The sequence below is a fragment of the Nuphar pumila genome, chromosome 10 (assembly GCF_984573655.1).
Source record: "Nuphar pumila chromosome 10, dmNupPumi1.hap1.1, whole genome shotgun sequence".
Lineage (NCBI taxonomy): Eukaryota > Viridiplantae > Streptophyta > Magnoliopsida > Nymphaeales > Nymphaeaceae > Nuphar > Nuphar pumila.
This window is the reverse complement of record NC_143258.1, coordinates 89875204-89898552: the sequence shown is the minus strand read 5'-3', so window position 1 is coordinate 89898552 and position 23349 is coordinate 89875204. Positions and strand designations below refer to the sequence as shown.

General features: G+C 38.5%; 1 protein-coding gene across 1 annotated transcript; it reads left to right on the top strand.

The window, feature by feature from the left end:
* Positions 1-579: 579 nt before the first annotated feature.
* LOC149827284 (protein neprosin-like) lies at positions 580-12772 on the top strand. Its single transcript, XM_090018484.1, has 7 exons — positions 580-635; positions 1161-1299; positions 6670-6849; positions 8153-8314; positions 11093-11146; positions 11413-11559; positions 12410-12772. Exons 1-7 carry the CDS (start codon positions 580-582, stop codon positions 12770-12772), a joined length of 1101 nt encoding a protein of 366 aa, XP_089874610.1.
* Positions 12773-23349: the final 10577 nt, after the last annotated feature.

Below are 23349 nucleotides of genomic sequence, written 5' to 3'. Positions count from 1 at the left end.
ACGTCGGCCAAACCAGATTCCACCCCTCTAGTACATCCTTGTTAGAGTAGGGCCGAAAGAAAGGAGCATTGAGCGACCCTTGAATCTCATTTTCTTCCAAAGCTTCCCTGTGAAGAGACTTGACAAACCACTGAACATCCCTTATATCAAGCGCTCGTCGACACAAACCGCGGACCAAGAACCCAGATAATGATAAGAAGAATCCCTAAGATAGCCTAAACGGGACCCTAACCGAAACTCCCCACTTCTGGAGCGACACCGCGAAGGCCCAAGCATTAATACCCTTCGCTAACTCCAAGAGAGCTTTTTTGTTGTGCGAAATTGACCGACTAAACGAGAGACTCCAAAATCGATCCGACCCCCGCAACTTGCCTCTCATCATCAGCAAAGAGAGAGAAAGATGAGAGAGAGAGAGATGAGAGAGAGAGAGAGAGAGTTACCCTGCTGCTTCGACAAGGATGCCTTCGTGATGAAGGCGCGGGAGGATCTGAAGGCGGTAGACAAGAAACTTTTTCTCTCGAACAGGAACAGGGAATCCACCAGAGCTCTTTGGGCACCGAGGGTTGCAGCGACGAGACAATGGGGTTGGTGGTGCAGTCGAGGCTGAACGCTCTCCTGGCTGAGGATGACGCGGTGTAAGGGCGTGAGGTGCTCTAATTCAAAAGGGGAAACTAGGCGTGATTGCTAGGGTTTTTCATAGAGAAAGAGTGCAGTACGGAGAAATGCACCGGTTGGAGAAGTCATCAGAATGTTGGTGTGGACTGGGGGTGGTCGGATGGATTGCCCGGCAACCCAATAGAAAGAGGGGGGGTGGGGTGACACGGGAAACAGAGGGGAATCAACACCGAGAGATTTAGGGATCTGCTGGCTTGGTGGAGGATGATGGGGAAGTGGGGTGGCACCGGCCGGAACGCACCGGTGGCCGGAGGAGGAACCGGATGAGAGGGGGAGGGGGGAAGTGGTGTCGGGTGAGGGTTTCACTTAGATCAGTGGTTTACGGCAGCCCTCAGATGGAAATACACGATGGCTTCTGGTAGATGATGAAGGAAGAGAGAGCAGGGGAGAAAGGGTAGTTGGCAAGACGGAGAGAGACAGAGACAGAGGAAAAGGGTAATCTTCCGGAAGCTTGTTAGTGAGAATGCATCTTCCGGGCAAAGCAGTGGCAACACAGCTGTGGAGGAAGGTTGTACGAAGCTGGAGGAGGCAGAACGTCAGGTGGTCGGGAGGAGGGAGATGGTGCTGGTGGTTTTCACTCAGGTGGCCGGGAGGAGGCAAAACGTCAAGGGAGGAAGGAGATGGGTGAGACGGAGAGAGAGAGAGAGAGAGACCGTGCTCGGATGTTGGGTCGGTCTTCCAATGGGCAACATTCTTCTTTTGCAGCAGCTTCTCTGGACGATCTCTTCGATCTTTGGAGAGAGATGATCGATGGCCCTCGGCAGAGGGATGTTTAGCGCGGAAGAGAGAGAGAGAGAGAGAGAGAGAGAGAGAGAGAGAGAGAGAGAGAGAGAGAGAGAGAGAGAGGCCCCAAAGTAAGTTACTAATTAATCAGTATAGTCAACCTGGATAATGTGAAAACATTCCATGTTATATATATATATATATATATATATATATATATATATATATATATATATATATTACACTTAATAGTTCATATATTATGTATATATTTTGCATTATTTTTTTCATTCATCCTTCTCTTTATATTATGGATTATTCTTTTTATATATTACACTTAAAATATATATTTTACATAAAAAATATATATTTTTATCTATATGAGCTCTCCCAAGCCGAGCTGAACAACCCGTGTTCGTGCTCAACTCATTTAAACTAAATTCGAGTTGCTTGTGGCTTGACTTGCCAGAACATGCATAAAGATGATTGTTGATAGGGCTGATAAACAACCCGGACGGGTTGAGTCATCATGAGCTGGTCGGTTCGTTTATCAGCCTAGTTGTTGATGAACATGGTTTAATCGGTCAAGAGCTTTGGGCATCTACCCTAGGTAGGGGGAGATTCTAAAAGGATAGGGAAGGAGAAGCTTCATCACCTCTAAGGCACACCAATCTTTTCTTCCTCTCTCTTTAATCCCTCTTTAAGTTAGACTTAATATGAGTAAAATAGGATATACATACTTCTGAACATCATAGGAGACCCTATCTTAACCATCTTTCTCTAAACACTCGTCCACAAATACATCCAAGTTATTTATTTTAATTATTATAAAATAGACTTAAGAAACAAAAGAATTACACGATAACACATATAAAATGGATAAAAAAGGAAAAACTTGAATCAATTTATATCCAATTGGTCCAAGAACCCATGTTCACCTGGGCTTATTTTAGAAAAATTTAAGAAATCAATAAAATCAAACAAATTTTGAGAAAAAAATGGCATAATAAACTAAATGGCTAGATCCACAGCTCTCATTGAAACAAGAACCATGAGTGGATCACAATATTGGATCACCCAGTTCCATGTCATGTGATTAATTTAACCATGATTGGCATGTACCAGAGTTCAACTTGATCTATCCATTCAAGTTGTCTCAGAGATTTTGAGCACTTTAATTCACCTACTATCCTATCAAGGTCTTAATAAGAACCAGGCTAATTGAAAGTTTAGTGGTGGGTCTCAAACACGTGTACTTACATGCCTTTTTCAGGTTCAATATAGGGATGTCCGTGGACCGGGGGGAAATAGGGTCTTGCCCCGTTTGGACGGGGGATGGAGGACATGAGGCAGGGATGAAGGTTAAAATCAAAACCCGTGCGGGGATGGTGGGCATAATTTTGAGACAGGGCGGGGGTGGAGACCTTGTCTTCTGCCTTCGGTCGGTCCACCGCCTTCGGTCGGTCCACCGCCAATATCCCTAGTTCAATAATAGATATTTTCAGCAAATCAACTGAGTAAAATCCTTAGTGAGTACCTCAAATCTAATAACTCTTATTGCTTAACATAAATAATGTACCGTCACATCCTAACTCAACCTGAGTTCACCCCAAATTCCAATTGTGAGACCAGTTACAAATGCAGTATATTAATGCTGAGGTTAGGGTCTTGCTACTTGGCATTTATGCCTCCTCGCAAGCAGTCTTGGCAGCAGAAAATATTATGTGCCAATCAACTCCCATCCTCCATGCATACAAATGTTTAGAAGCATACAATTTTATCTGTAGCCCACTACACATTCGATTTTCATCATGCGTAGATACTCATTAATGAATTTTGCAAAACAAAATTTTATTCATTTAATTCATGAATATACATCAAATTAAGGCTTGCAAGACCATAAAAGCTAACAGTTTGGCCATCTTTCCAAGAACCACCCTAACCATTTCATCATCCAAGGCAGGCTCTTTATCCATGATTCCTTATGTCCATTAAAATTAACAAATTGAACTCGAGAGATTAATTTGACTTTGCTTTGGCAAGCACATGCAAGTACATGGACGTTTCATGCTAAATCCCACACTCCATACCCTTTTTGAAATATGCTAAAATTCATCTTACAATCATATATATATATATATATATATATATATATATATATATATATATATATATATAGAGAGAGAGAGAGAGAGAGAGAGAGAGAGAGAGGTACGTGCTAAATGGGTTGGGCATAGTTGATTTACGAAGAATCTACACTTGCATTATGTGTTTTCAGTGAAAAATGATATTTGGATCCTAAAAATTTTCTAAAGATTTTGGACCGTTGAATAGACATAGGATAGATCCTAGAATTAAGTGGTGGGCACTGAAAGGAGCTAAACAAGGAATGCTTGTAGAGCAGGTAGTTAAGGAAGTTGATTGATGTCTCGAGGAGGATTCAGAATCAATATGGAATAAGATAGCGGGTGGCATGAGAAAAGTGGCTAAGGAGGTATTGGGTGAGTCTAAAGGCGGTGCACCACTAGGTAAGGATACATCATGGTGGAACGAGGATGTCAAATTAGCTATTAAGGTTAAAAGAGAGTGTTATAGAAATCTAAGTAAGAGTCGTGATAATGAGAATTTGGAGAAGTATATGATAGCAAAGAAGGAAGCTAAAAAAGTAGTTCGAAACACGAGGGCTAAGGTATATAAGGAGGTTTATGACAAGTTGGATACCAAAGAAGGCGAAAAGGATATTTATAGGCTTGCAAAGATGAGAGATAGGAAATCGAAGGATTTGGGTATGGTTAGATGTATCAAAGATGAAACGCAAAGGGTTTTAGTCAAAGATGAGGAGATTAAGGAGAGATAGAAAGATTATTTTGATAAGCTATTTAATGATAGTCATGCTCAAGATCTTGGAGACTTCTCCATTCCTTTTCATGAGATAAATCGTGACTTCATGCGCAAGATTCAAAAGAAAGAAATTGCAGAGGCTTTGAAGAAAATGAAATCAAGAAGGGCAGTTGGCCCAGATGGTATACCTATCGAGGCTTGAAAATGCTTGGGAGAGAAAGGTTTAGAATGGTTGACAAATCTTTTTAACTTGATTTGGCGAACATATAAGATGCCTAATGAGTGGAGGAAGAGTACTTTGGTGCCTTTATATAAGAATAAGGGTGATATACAAGATTGCACAAACTATCGTGGTATAAAACTCATGAGTCATACTATGAAACTTTGGGAGAGGGTGATTGAGTCTAGGTTGAGGAAGGTTGTCATGATATCGGAGAATCAATTTGGTTTTATGCCTGGAAGATCAACTATGGAAGCTATACATCTTCTTAGACAACTTATAGAAAGATATAGAGAGAGGAACAAAGATTTGCATATGGTTTTTATTGATTTAGAGAAGGCATACGATAGAGTACCTAGGGACGTTCTCTGGTGGACAATGATGAAGAAAGGTGTTTCTCTCAAGTACATTAGTATAATTAAAGATATGTATGAAGGAGTAGTAACCAATGTCCGCACTTGTGGAGGGGTGACAACCAATTTTCCGATAACGGTTGGGTTACATTAAGGATCTGCTTTAAGCCCTTTTCTATTTGCGATAGTGATGGATGAGCTTACGAGATCAATTCAAGAAAATGTACCGTGGTGTATGTTGTTTGCTGATGATATTGTTTTGATTGATGAGTCTAGAGCTGGGGTTAATGCTAAGTTAGAATTATGGAGACAGACATTGGAAGCTAGAGGTTTTAAGTTGAGTAAGAGTAAGACTGAATATATGGAATGTCGGTTTAGTAAGCAACGAAGTAGTGATGGAAGTGTAGTGAAGCTTGGTGAGCAAGAAATACCGGTGAATGATTATTTTAAATATTTGGGATCCATCATTCAAAAGTATGGAGAAATTGATGGAGATGTAAATCATAGGATAAAGGTTGGGTGGATGAAATGGAAAAGTGCAACTGGAGTGCTGTGCGATCATAGAATGCCATTGCGGTTGAAGGGAAAGTTTTATAGGACGACTATTAGGCCCGCTTTACTATATGGTACGGAATGTTGGGCTGCCAAGAGACATCATATTCAAAAAATGAGTGTAGCTGAGATGCGGATGCTTAGATGGATGTGTGGAAATACAATAAAAGATAAGATTCGGAACGAGGAGATACATAAGAAGGTAGGTGTTGCACCCGTTGAAAATAAGATGCGAGTGAATCGTTTACGGTGGTTTGGACATATTCGGTGAAGGCCTAATGATGCTTCAGTTAGAAGGTTGGAGAAATGGGAAAATATATTAGTTAAAAGAGGTTGTGGTAGGCCTAGGAAGACTTGGATGGAGATGATAGGAAAGGATATGAATGCTTTGAACCTCACTGAGGACATGGCATTGGATAGAAATGATTGGAGGAAAAGGATTCATGTGGAAGACCCAAAATGAATTTCTTTTTTTGGTTCATATCGCTGACCCCAATTGTTTTGGGATGAAGGCGTAGTTGTTGTTGTTTGTTGTTTGATTTTTTTCAAACGTTATAACCACCCATGTGTCAGAATCAATCACTTCAAGAGTTGATTCCTATAAAATTAAGTACATAGATGACATCTGTACGGTCAGAATGTAAAAATAAAATAAAAAAACTTGAAAAAATCATTTAGCACGTTTCATTTTAGCATATTTTATTTAGCACGTACCCATTACCCTATATATATAATATTTCATGGAACTCTGTGGTGAGTATATATAAAACATAAATTTTGATCACATAAATATCTGTAAACTCTAATTCAACTTGTGTCCAAATATATGCAAATGAATCCGTGCATATAGTAAACCATTAAATTAAGTGACCCAAAGATGTAATAAGTTGGATAGGAAGGATCATTGGCTCAAGCCAAAGACAACAAAAATGCGATTGGTGTTTAACTGTTCAATGTCCACATAAAACTGATCTCTGTTTAGTTGTGGCTTAAGTCCAACTCCAGCTTGATTCATACCCAGTACTTGTTCTCAAACATTGTATAAGTGCGTGCAAGAGAGAGAAAGAGAGAGAGCCTAAAGAAATACAACATTACCACTCATGAAGATCAACAAAATGTTGAACCCATGAACTGAACAAGAGCAAAAGCCAAAACAAATGAGAGAGAGAGAGAGAGAGTTGAACTTTTTCCCGTCTTAGACAAAGATAACAATGAAGTGCTTACACCAACATATTTGGTTTTGAATGCCAAGAAAGTTATTATTATTGATCATCTTATAAATTAAGATGACTATTGTTTGTGCAGATGGAACCAAGTTCATATCCAAATGGGCTAGTCGAAGGGAACAATGTTTCCTCAACTGCTACGCACCAACCATGGAGCAAAAGTGGGAGCTGCCCCCTTGGGACCATACCCATCCTTAGGGCCCCAAATGACCATCAACCTCTATCTAAATATGATCAAGCCGTTACGGTTGGGCATGAGGTAATTCCAAAATAGTGCTCTTGATTTTGTAGAATTAACTAAACAAAGCCAATGCAAAACGACTTTGTGATTTCTGGAGTCCTTATTGGCCTCCTATGAAAAAAGAGGGGGGCATTGTACTGCTCCCTTATTAAAAGGGGCCAACACTTATAAAGTGTTCGCCCCCAAACACAAAACTACGCCTCGTACCGAGGATGCCTGGACCATAACAGTAGCTTCTCTTTCACTAGTTTGATACATGGGTATACATCCCTCAGTTCGGTTCCACTCATCCTCTGTCATCCCCCATCTTCATACCCCTCTTAAATCCTATGATGTAAGTTGTTTTGATCAAATCTGACCCTATAAATGGATTCAGCATAATCGATATAATAAGAATCCACCCTTGGATTGTATTTTTTCAACGTAAAATATGAATTTTTAAATCATAAAATTTTATGCTTTGACAACTGTTGATTTTTGAATCGCCAAAAAAATCTTGTATTCAAATTTTCGGCGATTTAAGTGTTGATCTTCACTAAATGAATAATGTAGTTCACATCTATGGAGTCCGATTTGATCAAAACAACTTGCATCAATAAAATCCCAAGGAGGGGTACGAAGATAGCGATTACATAGGGGGATGGGTGGAACCAATTTGGACATCCCTTGCCATAAGGCCAACAGCGATGGAGAGCCTTCTCTCTAGAAACGGGTGTCTCGAGGAATTTTATACCATGTACACCAAAATATGGCTTTAGTCAATACAATTTGGTTCCACTCATCCCCTATGTCATCCCCCACCTTCATACCCCTTTGAGATCTTATTGATGCAGGTTGTTTTGATAAAATCTGACCTCATAGATGGATTCAGCATGGGGGATTTAATAGAAATAGACCTTTGAATCATACTTTTTTTTAATGAAAAAATGTGATTTTTTAAATCACAAATTTTTGTATTTTCTCAACCGTTGATTTTTGAATTACCAAAAAATCCAGCAAAAAAGTCAGATTCTGGCCATTCAAATGTTGATGATCATAACTAAATGGACAATGCAGATCACATCTATGGAGTCCCATTTGATTGAAACAAGTTGCATCAATGAAATCCCAAAGAGGGGTATAAAAATAAGGATGACTTAGGAAATGAGTGGAACCGGTTCTGGTCAATATGACACCTCTAGGCCTGTGTCCTGGATGTCCGAACCATGATGGTGGCTTCTCCTCAAATAATCACCAAACCGAAAAAAAAAAAACAAACTTTTTTCTGTTTTATATATGCAAGATAATAATGTCTTCATCATTTGAATATTATGTGGAGTAGCATGCTGTATTGGGAACATTAGGGACGTTCTATGGATCTAAAGCATCCTTGAATGTTTGGAACCCTCGGACGGCGGTAGGAGACTTCAGCTTGGCTCAGCTCTGGGTTACAAATGGCAGCTATAACACAGGAGATCTTAACACTATTGAAGCTGGTTGGCATGTAAGCATTTTTACTATTATGGTTTCTTTATTTAAATAAGTGGGATTATTTGGGATTATTGCATTGCAGAGCACATTCTAGTAATCATACTTTGTCCACTGAACCTCACCCTTGAAGAAAACACCCCCCTGCCAGTTTAGGGGTGTAAACACAAAGAATTGAGCAAGAGCAGATCGGGTCGCAGTGTATAACCGAATTGATTATATTTAATATATCCCCACCACACATCTCACTTGATACCTAGATGTGTGGCCTTCCTTTCCATTGGATTGGATCGGGGAGCGAAGGGCTGATTTTTAGCTCCAACCTTAATGTCGTTTCTGATTTTTCTGGGTTTTCTGTTTTTTCTTGTCTTTCTCTTCCGGCTGTTGTTCTTACGGATATGGGCTGTGGTCACTGTTCCTATCCTAATTGTTGTAACTACTGTTATCAATATATATATATATATATATATATATATATATATATATATATATATATATATATATATATATAAACTTCTGGTCCCCACTCTCACAAAGTCCCAAGTGAGATTTGCTGTTGGGATGGAATATAAGTAAGCAGTACTGAAACCAACCTAACTGGATTTTGCATACCGGATTCTGAGTTGGATTCAGATTCAGACGGAAAGCTATTCAATACCAAAACCAGGTCAATTATTGGATCCATTTTCGGCTACCAGATCTAATTAGGGGTTTCCTTATCCGCGAGCACTACAAGAAAAATGCTAATTAGCGACTAAAATTTGCGACGGATCAGCGAGCGAAAACTATTTGTCGCTAACATTTGAAATATTTGCAAAATTAGCGATGAAAATATTTGCAAAATTAGCGACGGAAATATATCCGTCGCTAATTAGCGACGGATTAGCGACAACGTTTTTTCGTCGCCAAAACACTACAAAAAACGATAATTAATGAGGGAATTTTTCTGTCTCTAATCCATCGCTAATTAGCAACGGAAAAATTCCCTCGCTAATTCCGTCACTAATTTTTGATTTAAAACCGTCTCGCCTGAGGCGCGAAATTTTCCCTTCCCCCGTTCGAAAATTTTCTTCCCTCTGTTTTTCCCTCCTCCCGTTCGATTTAAACCATCACCACCTTTCTTTGACGATGCGCAACGACCTTTCACACCACAGAGGTCGACCTTTCAGGCACCTCTCGCACCACGCGCAGCTTCTGCAGCCGCTCTGCAGCGATCTCTCCGTCCTCGTCTCATCGTCCAGCCCGACGACACCTCTCGCACCACGCACAACTTCTGTAGCCGCTCTGCAGCGATCCCTCCGTCCCTGTCTCGTCGTCCAGCCCAACGACACCTCCATCCTCCATTCTCAGGCACCTCTCGGTGGAGATTGCTCGGGCACCAATGGCACCTCCATCCTCTGCGCCGTCGTCCAGCACGACGCCTCCTACAAGTTCTCCCCCGTGAACCCTGGCTACGCCGCTTGCCTTGACCGCTCCTCCCGGCGGTGCCCCTCGGCAGTCTCCACCGCCTGTCCCGCCTCTACCTCGCTGGATCCCGTCTCCATTACGACCCTCGCCGGATCCCGTCTCCCTCGCCGGATCCCATCTCTAGCCGTGACTGGCTCGCTACGGAAGAGCGTCCCGATGCCGGTTCTGTACAAAAAAAATTGCTCCCTGCCGGAGAACGCGCCGACAACGAGCAATTTTTTTTATTTTTTTTTTTAAATTTAACGACGGATTAGCGACGGATATTATCCATCGCTAATTTAAAATAGCGAAGGACTCGCGATGGATCATATCCGTCGCAAATTAGCGACGAAATTAACGGCGGATAAGTTGTGGCACAACTTAGCGTCAAAAAATTCGCGATGAAAGTTATCCGTCGCTAATCCGACACTAATCTGTCGCTAAACAGTTTAGCGACGGATTAGCGTCGGATTAGCGACATATTTAGGTTGTCGCTAATTCATAGGTTTCTTGTAGTGGAGAGGGTATCAAATGCTATCCCTATATATATCCAGAGCCAGACTAGCCCGGCCAGTTTAAGTCTACCAGCCTAATGGGCCGGGCCGGTCCACCCCTAGGCATGACTTGCATACAATAAGTTTCATTTCTTTGCTTTAGACAAAAAAATGTGTAAACATGTTTGCTAGCTCCAATTCTTTTCCTTGTTCCTGTTTTACTTTTCACAAATGAGCCAGCTAGCTAGTGATGAGGTACTTTCTGGCTCAATCTCAAGTTGGTATTGCAGAAAACAAGCTAAGCTTGAAGAATACATTCTCTATTCATTTAGCTCATTTATCAGTCATAAGGACAGTTTTCATGACTTGTATAGAAGTTCTATAATGACTCATAAAAATGCTGGACCCAAAGGGCTCCGCACACTTGGCTAGGTGGGTCAGCTTAAGTTGTTGAAGGACGTCAAGAGTTCAATATCCAGGGTGTGTGCCCTTTGTCACAAGGCCGAAGCCAACAGGAAACTATCTCCGGCGGGTAAGGATGAGTACTCAGGGAGCAGATGCAGCCTGTAACAAGATATCCATATACCAAAGCAGTGGTTTTTCTATTTTATAAAAAAATAATAATAGAAAAAATTAACGGTTTTACTTGATCTGCTCTCATAAACCAAATGTTTTGAACTCTCCCTAAAGCTTTGTAATTTTAGATCAATGGCCTAGTCCACCTACACTACCAAATTGTGTCTGATGGACCATCATTTGGAATGGGAAACATAGTCACGTATATATATCATCTAAGTTTCATGCATGATGTGTACATCCATGCACTAAATATAGCATTTTTATGCTCATGCCAGGTATATACAAATTTATATGGGGATGCTGAAACAAGGTTATTCACATATTGGACAGTGAGTAGTACCCCACTCTTTATACAGTGTGTGTGTGTGTGTGTGTGGAAGGATTAACTATGCATGAGCCACTATACCTACAAATGTTCAAGGCTCATTGTCTGATTAAATGGTTAAGAGTTGCATGGTTGATACACTATTTGATGGATGATTTAAAAATGCATTTTTGTATCATTTTTTTTTTTGACAAAAATGCATTTTTGTATCAGCTCGATCGTGTGCATATATCGAACCTGGTCTTCTAATGTGATGCTCAAAAATTGCAGAGAGATGCATACAACACCACTGGATGCTACAACCTTGAGTGTCCGGGATTCGTTCAAGTGAGTAGTACAGTGCTGACTGGCGGTGTGATATCTTCTGTTTCAACATATCAAGGCGATCAAATTTATATCGACCTTGTTATCTTCAAAGTAAGAAGCACTGGAACATTATCAATCCCTTTCTTCTCATCATCAAGTCAGGGTGGTTCCCCTCATTTTATTTGGCATATCTTTAGTTGCACAATGCACATAATCAAACATTACAATTCTAGATGCATAAATCAGATCGATAAAACAATTTAGATCCACAAACTTTCATTCCTGCACTTGATCGAGACATATCAAAAGCACTTTTCAAGAAATGGAAGCCTTTTGCTGGAAAAAAATGCCGCCGAGATCAAGGGGGGGGGGCTCCGCTTGTTTGGCAGGAGCAGTTAGTGCGCGTCACCTTGTGTTGGGACGTTGCAAGTTCGAATCCCAAATAGTATGGTTGTATAACTGGTAGGAAAATGCCTAACCTCAGCTTTCTCTGTCGAAAAAAAAAAATAATGCTGCAAAGACATTGACATGCGGCTGGCTATGCATCTTCCTTGAATTGATATCAGGTGCAATGTGATTGCACACTTTTAAGTGTGCCGCTGCACCAGGTCACCCTCCATCATTTCTTTTTTTGTGCCCCACCCTGTCTCCAAGATGGAGGGCGATCAGGTGCAGCAGCACACTAAAAGTAAGCAATCACATTTCCCCTGATCCTCTCATCTTCTCCGCCAGAACACCTAATGGTGTTACACTGTTAGATGTTGAATTCAAAACAATTAACGACACGTGGCTAGCCATCATTGCTTGGACCCCACAGCCAACACACTGAATCTCAAAGATGGAGGGTGATCAGGTGCAGCAGCACATTAGAAGTGTCCAATCACATTGCACTTGCATGAAAATTACTCCTTCACAAAGCACATATAGCAACAACCTTTTGAATATTATATTGTTGCCCTAGGATGCTGCAACAGGCAATTGGTGGCTGACTTATAATGGCACAAACGTTGGGTACTGGCCCGGTAGTCTTTTCACGAATCTTGAAAATGGAGCATCCAGTCTGAGTTGGGGAGGGGAGGTCTACGGAACACCAAGCCCTCATGCTGGCACAGAGATGGGAAGCGGCCATTTCCCTAGCCAAGGTGGTTTCGGCGTATCAAGCTCTTTCCAAAGTCTCTACGGTGTGAGTGCTGCCAATACGTTTGTCCTACCAACTGCCCTTGAACCAATCGTTACCAACAGCAGCTACTATGATCTCTACGGTGGCACCACACCTACAAATGGATACCTCTTCTACTTCGGTGGCCCTGGCAGAAATGCCTAATTCCCTTAAGAAGGTCTCAGCATTACTACTGAATATAAGCTCATTAGTAATGATATACCCTGAGCTGTTAATCAGCATAAATAAGCTCCCTTGGAGTTGTTAGTAGATAATAGTGTTATCATGTTTCTTAATAAATGTTATTTTGCTTATGTGTATCTTATGTTGGAGAGATACATAGACACGAAGGCATGGGATTTAAATAATAAAAAATCATTAAAATTTTAAAATATTAAAATAATGGCCACACGAAATGGTGCGCCCTTGTGACATAGGGCATGGCCAAAATGGTGTGTCTTTGTGACATAGCACATACCTTTCCAAGAAATTGCTCAATTGGCTGTTTGAGTTACTTTTGTATCACCAAACTCCAATTAATTCTTCTTTTTCTCTCAAAAAAGAAAAACCAATAAATTCTTGAAATTACACCTTTAACCTCTTACTTTCTTTTAATTATTGAATGTCACTTTTGTTATAAAGTTTTCTCCAAGTAAATGGTTGGATTTGCACTATTATAACTGAATCAATGGGTGTTAATGCCCCAACGTGCCATCAATGGAATTATGGGACAGATTAAACACTTAATTCTTAAAATGAAAAATGATTGTATTGCAATTTTCACAGAATAGCCACTAGATGTAGTGCAAGTAGTCTTAGTGTCTGGAGGACAAATAACATCACTTCCTATATCTAGCTGCCTCAAATCCACTGGTGCACTCAAATTCAAAGTAGCATCAGGATAAATAGTCGCAACACCTAGATCTACTAAGCTTGAAGTCAAAATGGCGAAAGTCTCCACACTAAATACCTGCTCATAGATTTGCTTGGCACTTCTTCTTTTTTCTTTACGCTCACTTTCAGCCCTAATGGCAAATATATTATCATCCAAGTTGTCATTTATTTCATCTTCATAATCTCGTGTGGAAGGCTAAAGTTGTCATCACCCAACCTTACTATACCATAGGTTAGGTCTAGTAAAGAAAAATTCTTATTACTAGACAACTTCTTGCTTTGACTTTTTAGAGGCATATGCACAAAAAACATAAGGTATTGCTACATTAGCTATAGTAAAACACTGAACAAAAAGAATTACTACAACACAATCAATTCATTTCAAACTTCAACCATTATGGCGAAACTCCCTCTCCTATGAATAATGAAGAAACTCAATGTCCCACGAAACAATTCCCACAAAATGTGTACCTTTTCCCAAATTGATATAGAAGAAAATGTGCCATGGTGCATGTTGTTTGCTGATGATATTGTTTTGATTGTTGGGTCTAAAGCTGAGGTTAATGCTAAGTTAGAATTATGGAGACTGACATTGGAAGCAAGAGGTTTTAAGTTGAGTAAGAGTAAGACAAAATATATGGAATGTCGGTTTAGTAAGCAACAAAGTAGTGATGGGAGTGTAGTGAAGCTTGGTGAGCAAGAAATACCGGTGGATGACTGTTTCAAATATTTGGGATCTATCATTCAAAAGTATAGAGAAATTAATGGAGATGTAAATCATAAGATAAAGGTTGGGTGGATGAAATGAAAAAGTGCAACTGGAGTATTGTATGATCGTAGAATGCCATTGCGGTTGAAGGAAAAGTTTTATAGGATGACAATTAGGTCTGCTTTACTATATGGTACGAAATGTTGGGCTGCTAAGAGACATCATATTCAAAAAATGAGTGTAGCTGAGATGTGTATGCTTAGATGGATGTATGAAAATACAATAAAAGATAAGATTCGAAACGAAGAGATACGTAAGAAGGTAGGTGTTGCATCTATTGAAAATAAGATGAGAGAGAATCGTTTACGGTGGTTTGAACATATTCGGTGAAGGCCTAATGATGCTCTAGTTAGAAGGATGGAGAAATGAGAAAATATATTAGTTAAAAGAGGTCTGGGTAGGCCTAAGAAGACTTGGATGGAGATGATAGAAAATGATATGAATGCTTTGAACCTCATCGAGGACATGACATTGGATAGAAATGATTGGAGGAGAAGGATTCATGTGGAAGACCTAGAATGATTCTCTTTTTTGGTTCATATTTCCGACCCCAATTGTTTTGGGATGAAGGCGTAGTTGTTGTATATAGAAACCATTCCCCAAATTGATACATAAAATAGTAAAATAGTAAATAGAAAGGATCACCCCAAATCAACCAGTAAAACTTTATTACCCTTTTTAATTGTGAAACTCCAGTTCCTACGAAAAATCACAAAAAAATCACCCAAACACATTATGCAAATCTCCATTTCCCATGAAAGCATTATGGTGAAACTTTATTACCCACTCCACTATTCACAAAAAACACAAGTAAAAGGGAATACCTTTGCTGAAACGTCTTGGTGCCGCTTCATCGAAAACTTCTTAGTGCCGTTTCACCGAACTTCTTGGTGCAGCATTGACAAAACTCCCTTATGCAACTGCCGATACCAATTCACCAGAATATTATCGATCGATACCTTTTCGTGGTGCCTCTTTGCTGGTGTTCACCATTTTTTTGTTGCGAGTAACACATGTTTCGAATATACATTGCATCGATGTGTGTTCAAATGATTGAAGCAATTTTCACTTAAAATAATCAACAAAACTTAATTTTGCATAAAATCGAAACAATATATAGATAGCAAAATTGATGAAAAAGCTAAACTCAAGTGTGAATGACAATGTAATAGCGAAACTTACTAAGATAGAGAAACACAATGGATCGAGCTATAAACTCATTTGTGACAGAATAGAGAAACTTAGCGAAAGGTTGAGATTTAAAAAGTGAAACTTTGAACTCGTTGTGAATTAAAAGTGAAACTCAAAACTCAGTTGTGATTTAATAGCAAAACTCATTTTTTCATTAGGAGAGAGAAAGCAAAACTCAGGAACTTAGTCGACTCCATAAGTCCGAAACACAATTTTTGATTCAATAGCTAAACTCGGCTACGATAACTAGTTGTCGTAGGACTAGCGAAACTCAGATCTGATACACAATTTACATACAATAGCGAAACTCAGTCATTTATACATAATACATAATCCTGTATAAAGTAGTTGAGTACACATAATCCAGTTTAAGAGTTAATATTATACAAACAAAATCAAATTATTCATGTCATGAGTTTAAGAGTTTAGAGAGTTTAAAAAGTGGACATAACCCAACATAGTCAATAGGCTACAAACAACAAAAAAGAAAACAGAAAAAAAAAAAACTCGTTATGTTGACGTTGTGCCATCCTTTCCTTGGTCTTTGAGAAAATGGGGGAAGCGAGTGTTAAAAAGTACTATGAACCAGGAAGCGAGATACAATTGTGAAGCGAATATGCAAGTGCACGAAATATGAAAAAGAAACACATTGAAAACAATATGAAACATGGGCCAAAGCAAACAAGAAATGACATGAACACAAGTATAAAACCATATAAAACTAATATGCAAACTTGTTATAAAAAATATTATTGTTTTTTAATATGAAAAGCATAGAAAGTTAGGATGAAGTGAGTGAGAGGTGACAAGAAGCGAGAAGGAAAAGTTAAAGAAGCGAAAAGGGAATCAATTTAAAAAAATGAAGAGAAAGCATGATTTCTACTAACAGGAATTAAGTTTCCAATACTTTGGAAGTGAGTTTCTCTCCAAGCGTTCCCTACTTTTGAGGGAGTGAATGAGTTTTTCCCGAAACGAGCTTCCAAGATAATAAGCTTCTCTTATGGCAAGAAGCTTCTAGTGACTACTATGCCTTAAACCTTCTGTCAAAGCAATAAAAAAAAATTGTCAAGAAAGAGAAATCATCTTAATCCTAAAAACCCCAGGAAAATGGGAAAAGGAAAAATCCGTTAAGAACCGGGCCAAAACCTCGCCCATTGATCCGGCCGGCCCGCCCGCCCGATGCCCAACCCTAATGGTGACTAAATATAATGTATACCACATGTTTTGCATCGCTCACTCTCAACTGAGAATGAGAAAAGAATTGTAGCATAACTGAATTGGGTTTGATCCGTGCGCATAAGCTTCTATCAAATGTGAGATGAATATGGACCGGCAATTGTTTGAATAACTCAATGTCCAACCGGCAGAAACGCATCAATTTTAGCCTCGTCATTTTTATGTACTGAACAGATCAGTAGGGCTTGTTTAGACTTTGATTCAATTTTACTTGTACTTATGTGATCTACATCCATGGGCATATATATGTCCATCCTGATTTCGGTCAGATATCAGACTGAATCCATCCATTTAGTCCAATTCAGTGAAGAGAAGTATATATCATATATTAACAAGCGAATTTGGAATTGTGTTTGGGTTTTACATTCGAATCAGACTGTGAAGAATATCCGAAGCCTATTTGTACGTAATTATGTATGTGATAGCTATTTTGAGTTAGTCACATCTGGATTGGTACAAATATTTTTCATCCAAAACTGAATATAACGCTAGATCCAATTAGGCTGGATCTGATTAGGTTGGATTGAGTAAAACTTAATTCCCAACTGATGAACAGCTCACAATTAGCTTATTCAAAGTTTTGATGGGCATCATTCATTTTTAAGATGAACGACATCCACGACGTGATCCACTCTCGTCAAACAAGGGCCTGCATTTATTATCTTTCTTTAACTCAGGTTAAATAATAAGTCAAATTACATTTGTGGCCTTCATCATTAACCATTTCAACAGGCCATTTACACCCATGTTCACTTAACATGCAATCAAGAAGGTTACTTAAAAAGAGTTTATATTTAACATCTCATGCAGCTTGATAGGAGGCATATATATATATATATATATATATATATATATATATATATATATATAGAGAGAGAGAGAGAGAGAGAGAGAGAGAGAGAGAGAGAGAGGTGAATGTAAGAGAACATTTATGCCCATGAGACTTCGGTTCTACCTTACCAGCCTCTGAATCCGTCGCCTCCATTTACACCTTTATCAATTAAAATAACTGCATGAGATCAATAAATTCTGATGCGGCACTCTAGCGTAGCTACAAAACTAAAAAACTAAGGAAAGAGAGAAAATAATACAAAATTGAAGAAAAATCAATGAAAATAACTCACAATTAATTCATCAAGCTCCTTTCTACCTTTCTACCTTTTTACAATGAGAGAGAAAAACCCTAATCCTAATATGGATCTAAGATAGATCTTGCCCACAAATATGATCTAAATATGACTCAAGAACCAATATCCAAAAAAGACCCTAAAATAAGATCCAATTCAGTTTAATAATTACAAAAGAAAAAACTCAAATAATCAAAATATTGAATCTAATGGACCCTAAGGTCAATAGTGTCTTGCTCCTGCCCAAAAATATGATCTAATTATGACTCAAGAACCAATATGGATATCAGTTAGATCTGATATGAAATAAGATCCAAAAAAGACCCTAAAATAAGATCAAATTCAATTTAATAATTGCAAAATAAAATACTCAAATACTCAAAATATTGAATCTAATAGACTCGAGTAGTGTCTTGCTCCTGCTCGTCCATCATTCTCCCTGGGTTGGAGAAGACTTGCCCTCAAGCTTGTATCAATACGCTTACACTTCTTTCAATTTCTATCCACTTGTAAAAAGACGAGGATCCATTACAACTTCTTGTAAACGTGGGTCTGCTGGCATGGGTGGGATCCAATCTAGAAAATTAAATATCTTAGCATCAAATATACAGTGCTATGTTTCTCTGGTGGTTGATGCATTAGAAGGACTAATGGATCATTCATTAGGATATGGGCTAAACTGAAAGGACCCCCTTGAGGACAATGTTGGATCCAAATAGGTTCAATTGAACCCAAATGATCTACGATTGGGATTGGATTTTGGCCTAGGTCAAATAGGAAAGAGTTGTTACGTATGTATATTTGGTTTTGCAGGGTTTTGGGATATATGTGGGTTCATACAAGGATAGCTGCGAGGGTTAAATAATGATTTTGAGCAAGGTTTCTAGTAAAAAAAAGATTGAATTTTGGGAGGTTTTGGGCCAACTTTGGGTCCAGAGAAGGATCAAGATAAGCAAAACCGGGTTTAAATAATAAACCAGTTCTATTTTCTGGTTCAGTAGTGGAAAAAGAAGGAAGAGAAGGGGGAATTGGTTCCAACCCAGTTGCTCTCACGCTCAATGGCGTTGGGCAAAGGGGCTTGCTCAGCCCTGGTGGCCGATGTGGCTGCTTCGGCCATCTGTCGGATGTCAGATCGGCCTGGTCTTGCATTTTACTCACTCTCCGCCATGTCTGCAACTTCCAATCTTAGGCTTTCTTTTTCTTCTTCTTCACAAGGGATTGAGGAACGGGCTTGACCAGTTGATTGCTGGCAAGTCCAAGATGGCCCACAGATAATACAATTATGCCAAGATTTGCATTTCTGATACCAATTTGATGCAGGAGGATCACTTATGATCCCTACAAGAATAGGCACCCTAGCGCAATTAATAAACTAGAAAACTAAGAAAAGAGAAAAAATAATAAGAAATTGAAAAAATCAACAAAATCACTCATAATTAATTCATCAAGCCCCTTTTTACCTTTTTACAATGAATATTTATAATGAGAGAGGAAAAACCCTACAAACCCTAATCTTAATATGAATCTGAGATAGATCCAACCCAAAAATATGATCTAAATATAACTCAACAACTAATATGGATATCAGATAAATCCAATATCAAATAAGATCCAAAATAAGGTATCCAATCTAAATAATTATAAAAATAAAAAACTCAAATAACAAAAATGGATCTCATAGCCCTAAGCCCGTTAGTGTCTCGTTCCCACTCCTGCATCAAATTCTCATGACTAGATCGAAAGAACTAAATGATGAAAAAGATGTGTGAGAAACTTTCATACAAGTGCCATAAATTATGCCAAAATGATATAGTGTGTGACTCAATGCGAGCTAAATGCCAACTTACAATACATATTACATCAAACATATTAAAAATCAATAAGGGATATCATAACGAACATATGAAAAATCAACAATACATATACAAGTGAAGTCTTAGCCAATTGTTGACTCAGTCTATGTCCTCACTTCCTTCTCATGTTAGATTATTTGGTATGCTGATCAAATTAAAAAATGGTTAAGGAAGGTAATGTGTCAATTATTATGAAACACAAGGTTCCTTTTTTTCTCTCTCTATTTGTTTATCAATTTTTTAGTGTGACGTACCAACGGGGAATCCGCTTGTCTGGTAGGAGCAGCTAGTGCAGATGACTGCATATGATACTTTTACCCTCTGAAATTACTTATATTTGCCCTTAATTGTGGCTACAAAAAAATGAGATGCTCTTGAACTAGCATTTACTAATTTAAAGAAAGGGAAAGGCTAAAACAGTCATTTTAAAGAGTTAATTAGATTTAGGTGATACAAAAGGTAACTTGAACATTTGTTTAAGCAATTTCCTGCAAAAGTAAGCATTTATCTTAAATATTTGAAAAGCCAGACACTAAATGTGATTTTGCCATATAGACTAGGCACCTATATATGTATGCTCCACTAGTTTTTAATGTTTTAATTAATTATATTGCTTCAGGGTATGTGGCAGAGTATATAGTAAAATAAACTGATATCTAACCTTGACGTGCACATTTTTATGAGAGAGGGAGAGTATATAATATGGTATTGGCATCCGTAACAAGACAAGCTGAGAGAGAGTAGCACATAGCATGGTGCTAACGACAGACTAAAAAAGATTCCTAAGCTATTTTTGCCACACACACACACATACTCCTTTTTGGTATCACCAACCACTTACTTTGATATTGTTTTTCTGGTTTATTTTCAAACCTAAATAGGAGGACGAAAAAAAATACACACAGACACACACTCATGCATAAAGATGGTTGTTGATGAACATGGTTTAATCGGTCACGAGCTTTAAGGTAGGGGGAGATCCTAAATGGATAGGGAAGGAGAAGCTTCATCACCTCTAAGGCACACCAATTTTTTCTTCCTCTCTCTCTTTAATCCTTCTTTAAGTGAGACTTAATATGAGTAAAATAGGATATATATACTTCTGAACATCATAGGAGACCCTATCTTAACCATCTTTTTCTAAACACTCATCCACAAATAGATCCAAGTTATTTATTTTAAATATTATAAAATATACCTACGAAACAAAAGAATTACATGATGCCACAGACACACACACACACACACACACACACACACACACACACATATATATATATATAATAGATAAAAAAGAAAAAACTTGATTCAATTTAGACCCAATTGGTCCAAGAACCCATGTTCACCTGGGTTTATTTTAGAAAAAAATTAAGAATTCAATAAAACCAAACATTTTGAAAACAATTCGCATCATAAAGTAAATGACTAGATCCACAGCTTTCATTGCAGCAAGAACCATGAGTGGATCCGAATATTGGATCACCCAGTTCCATGTCATGTGATTAATTTTACCATGATTGGCATGTACCAAAGTTGAACTTGATCTATCCATTCAAGTTGTCTCATAGAATTTGAGCACTTTAATTCACCTACTAACCTATCATGGTCTTAATAAGACCCAGGCTGATTGAAAGTTTATGGTGGGTGTCAACTGTCAACACACGTGTAATTACATCTCATGCCTTTTTCAGGTTCCATAGTAGATTTCCAGCAAATTAACTGCGAGTAAAATCCTTAGTGAGTACCTCAAATCTAATAACTCTTATTGCTTAACATAAATAATGTACCGACACATCCTAACTCAACCTGAGTTCACCCCAAACACCAATTGTGAGACCAGTTACAAATGCAGTATATTAATGCTGAGGTTAGGGTCTTGTTACTTGGCATTTATGCTGCCCTAGCAAGCAGTCTTGGCCGCATAAAATATTATGTGCCAATCAGCTCTCATACTCATTAATGAATTTTGCAAAGAAATTTTATTCATTTAATTCATGAATATACACCAAATTAAGGCATGCAAGACCATAAAAGCTAACAGTTCTGCCATCTTTCCAAGAACTGCCCTAACCATTTCATCATCCAAAGCAGGTTCTTTATGCACGTACGATTCCTTTTGTCCATTAGAATTAACAAATTAAACGCAAGGGACTAATTTGACTTGGCTTTAACCATTTCATGTGGCAAGCACATGCAAAGGACATGGACGTTTCATGCTAAAGTCCCACACTCCATACCCTTTTTGAAATATGCTAAAATTCATGTTACAATCAAAGATGTTATACATAATGTTTCATGGAACTCTGTGGTGAGTACATATATTATGATCAAATAAAAATATCTGTAAACTCTAATTCAACTTGTGTCCAAATATATGCAAATGAATCTTTGCATGTAGTAGAACATTAAATGTAATAAGTTGGATAGGAAGGATCATTGGCTCAAGCCAAAAACAACAAAAATGTGACCGGTGTATAACTGATCAGTGTCCGCATGCAACTGATCTCTGTTTAGTTGTGGCATAAGTCCAACTCCAGCTTGATTCACACCCAGTACTGTTGGTCTCAAACATTGTATACGTACATGAGAGAGAGAGAGAGAGAGAGAGAGAGAGAGAGAGTTGATTCTTTTCCAAAACTTAGACAAAGATAACAATGAAGTGCTCACACCAACATATTTCATTTTGATTGCCAAGAAAGCTATTGATCATCTTAAAAATTAAGATGACTATTGTTTGTGCAGATGGAACCAAGTTCATATCCAAGTGGGCTAGTGGAAGAGAATAATGTTTCGTTAACTGCTGTGCACCAACCATGGACAAAAAGTGGGAGCTGCCCCCTTGGGACCATACCCATCCTTAGGGCCCCAAATGATCATCAACCTATATCTAAATATGATCAAGCCAGTCAGGATGTGCATGAGGTAATTACAAAAAAGTGCCTGGTGGTGTGATATCCCCTGTTTCAACATATCAAGGCAGTCAATTTTATATCGCCCTTGCCATCTTCAGAGTAAGTGGTGCTTATTCTTTGACAAACATTAATTAGCACATTATCAAAATTTTGTGTTTTGAAATCACCACCGTTCATCCCTTCAGAAAACGAAATCACCACCGGTCATGCCTTCAATCACTACCGTTCGTTGTAAAATTATGACATCAGCACTTTTTCGTGGGCCCCACTGTTTTCATAATAAATGGTGGTGATTGAAAGCACAAACGGTGGCAACTTCAAAGCACAAACAATTTGTGTTTTGCCGAATCACCTAATCTGTCCTCTATAGACATCAGACTTTCCAAATACCAATGCGGCATCTATCCATCTATCAATACACTGCACGAGAAACTGACCTCATGATAACGGAAGCAGATCAGGTCACGCTGAACATGAACTTTTTGCTCATGCCAACATCGTGGCCGTCTGTTTGCATTTTGGATGAATGTCACGTAGCATACAACTGTTCTGTTTACTTTTTAACTTTTTCAAAATACAAAACTAATGGCCACGATGTTGGCATTAGCAAATATAACTTATGCAAACCTCGTTTAATCATAATTTTGTAAATAACGTAGTAAAATGGTATATTTTATAAGATCATATATCTAATTGTGGGAAGAGACTCAAATATGTCAACTACATAAATATTGTATATCTAAATATGCAATGTTTTTTC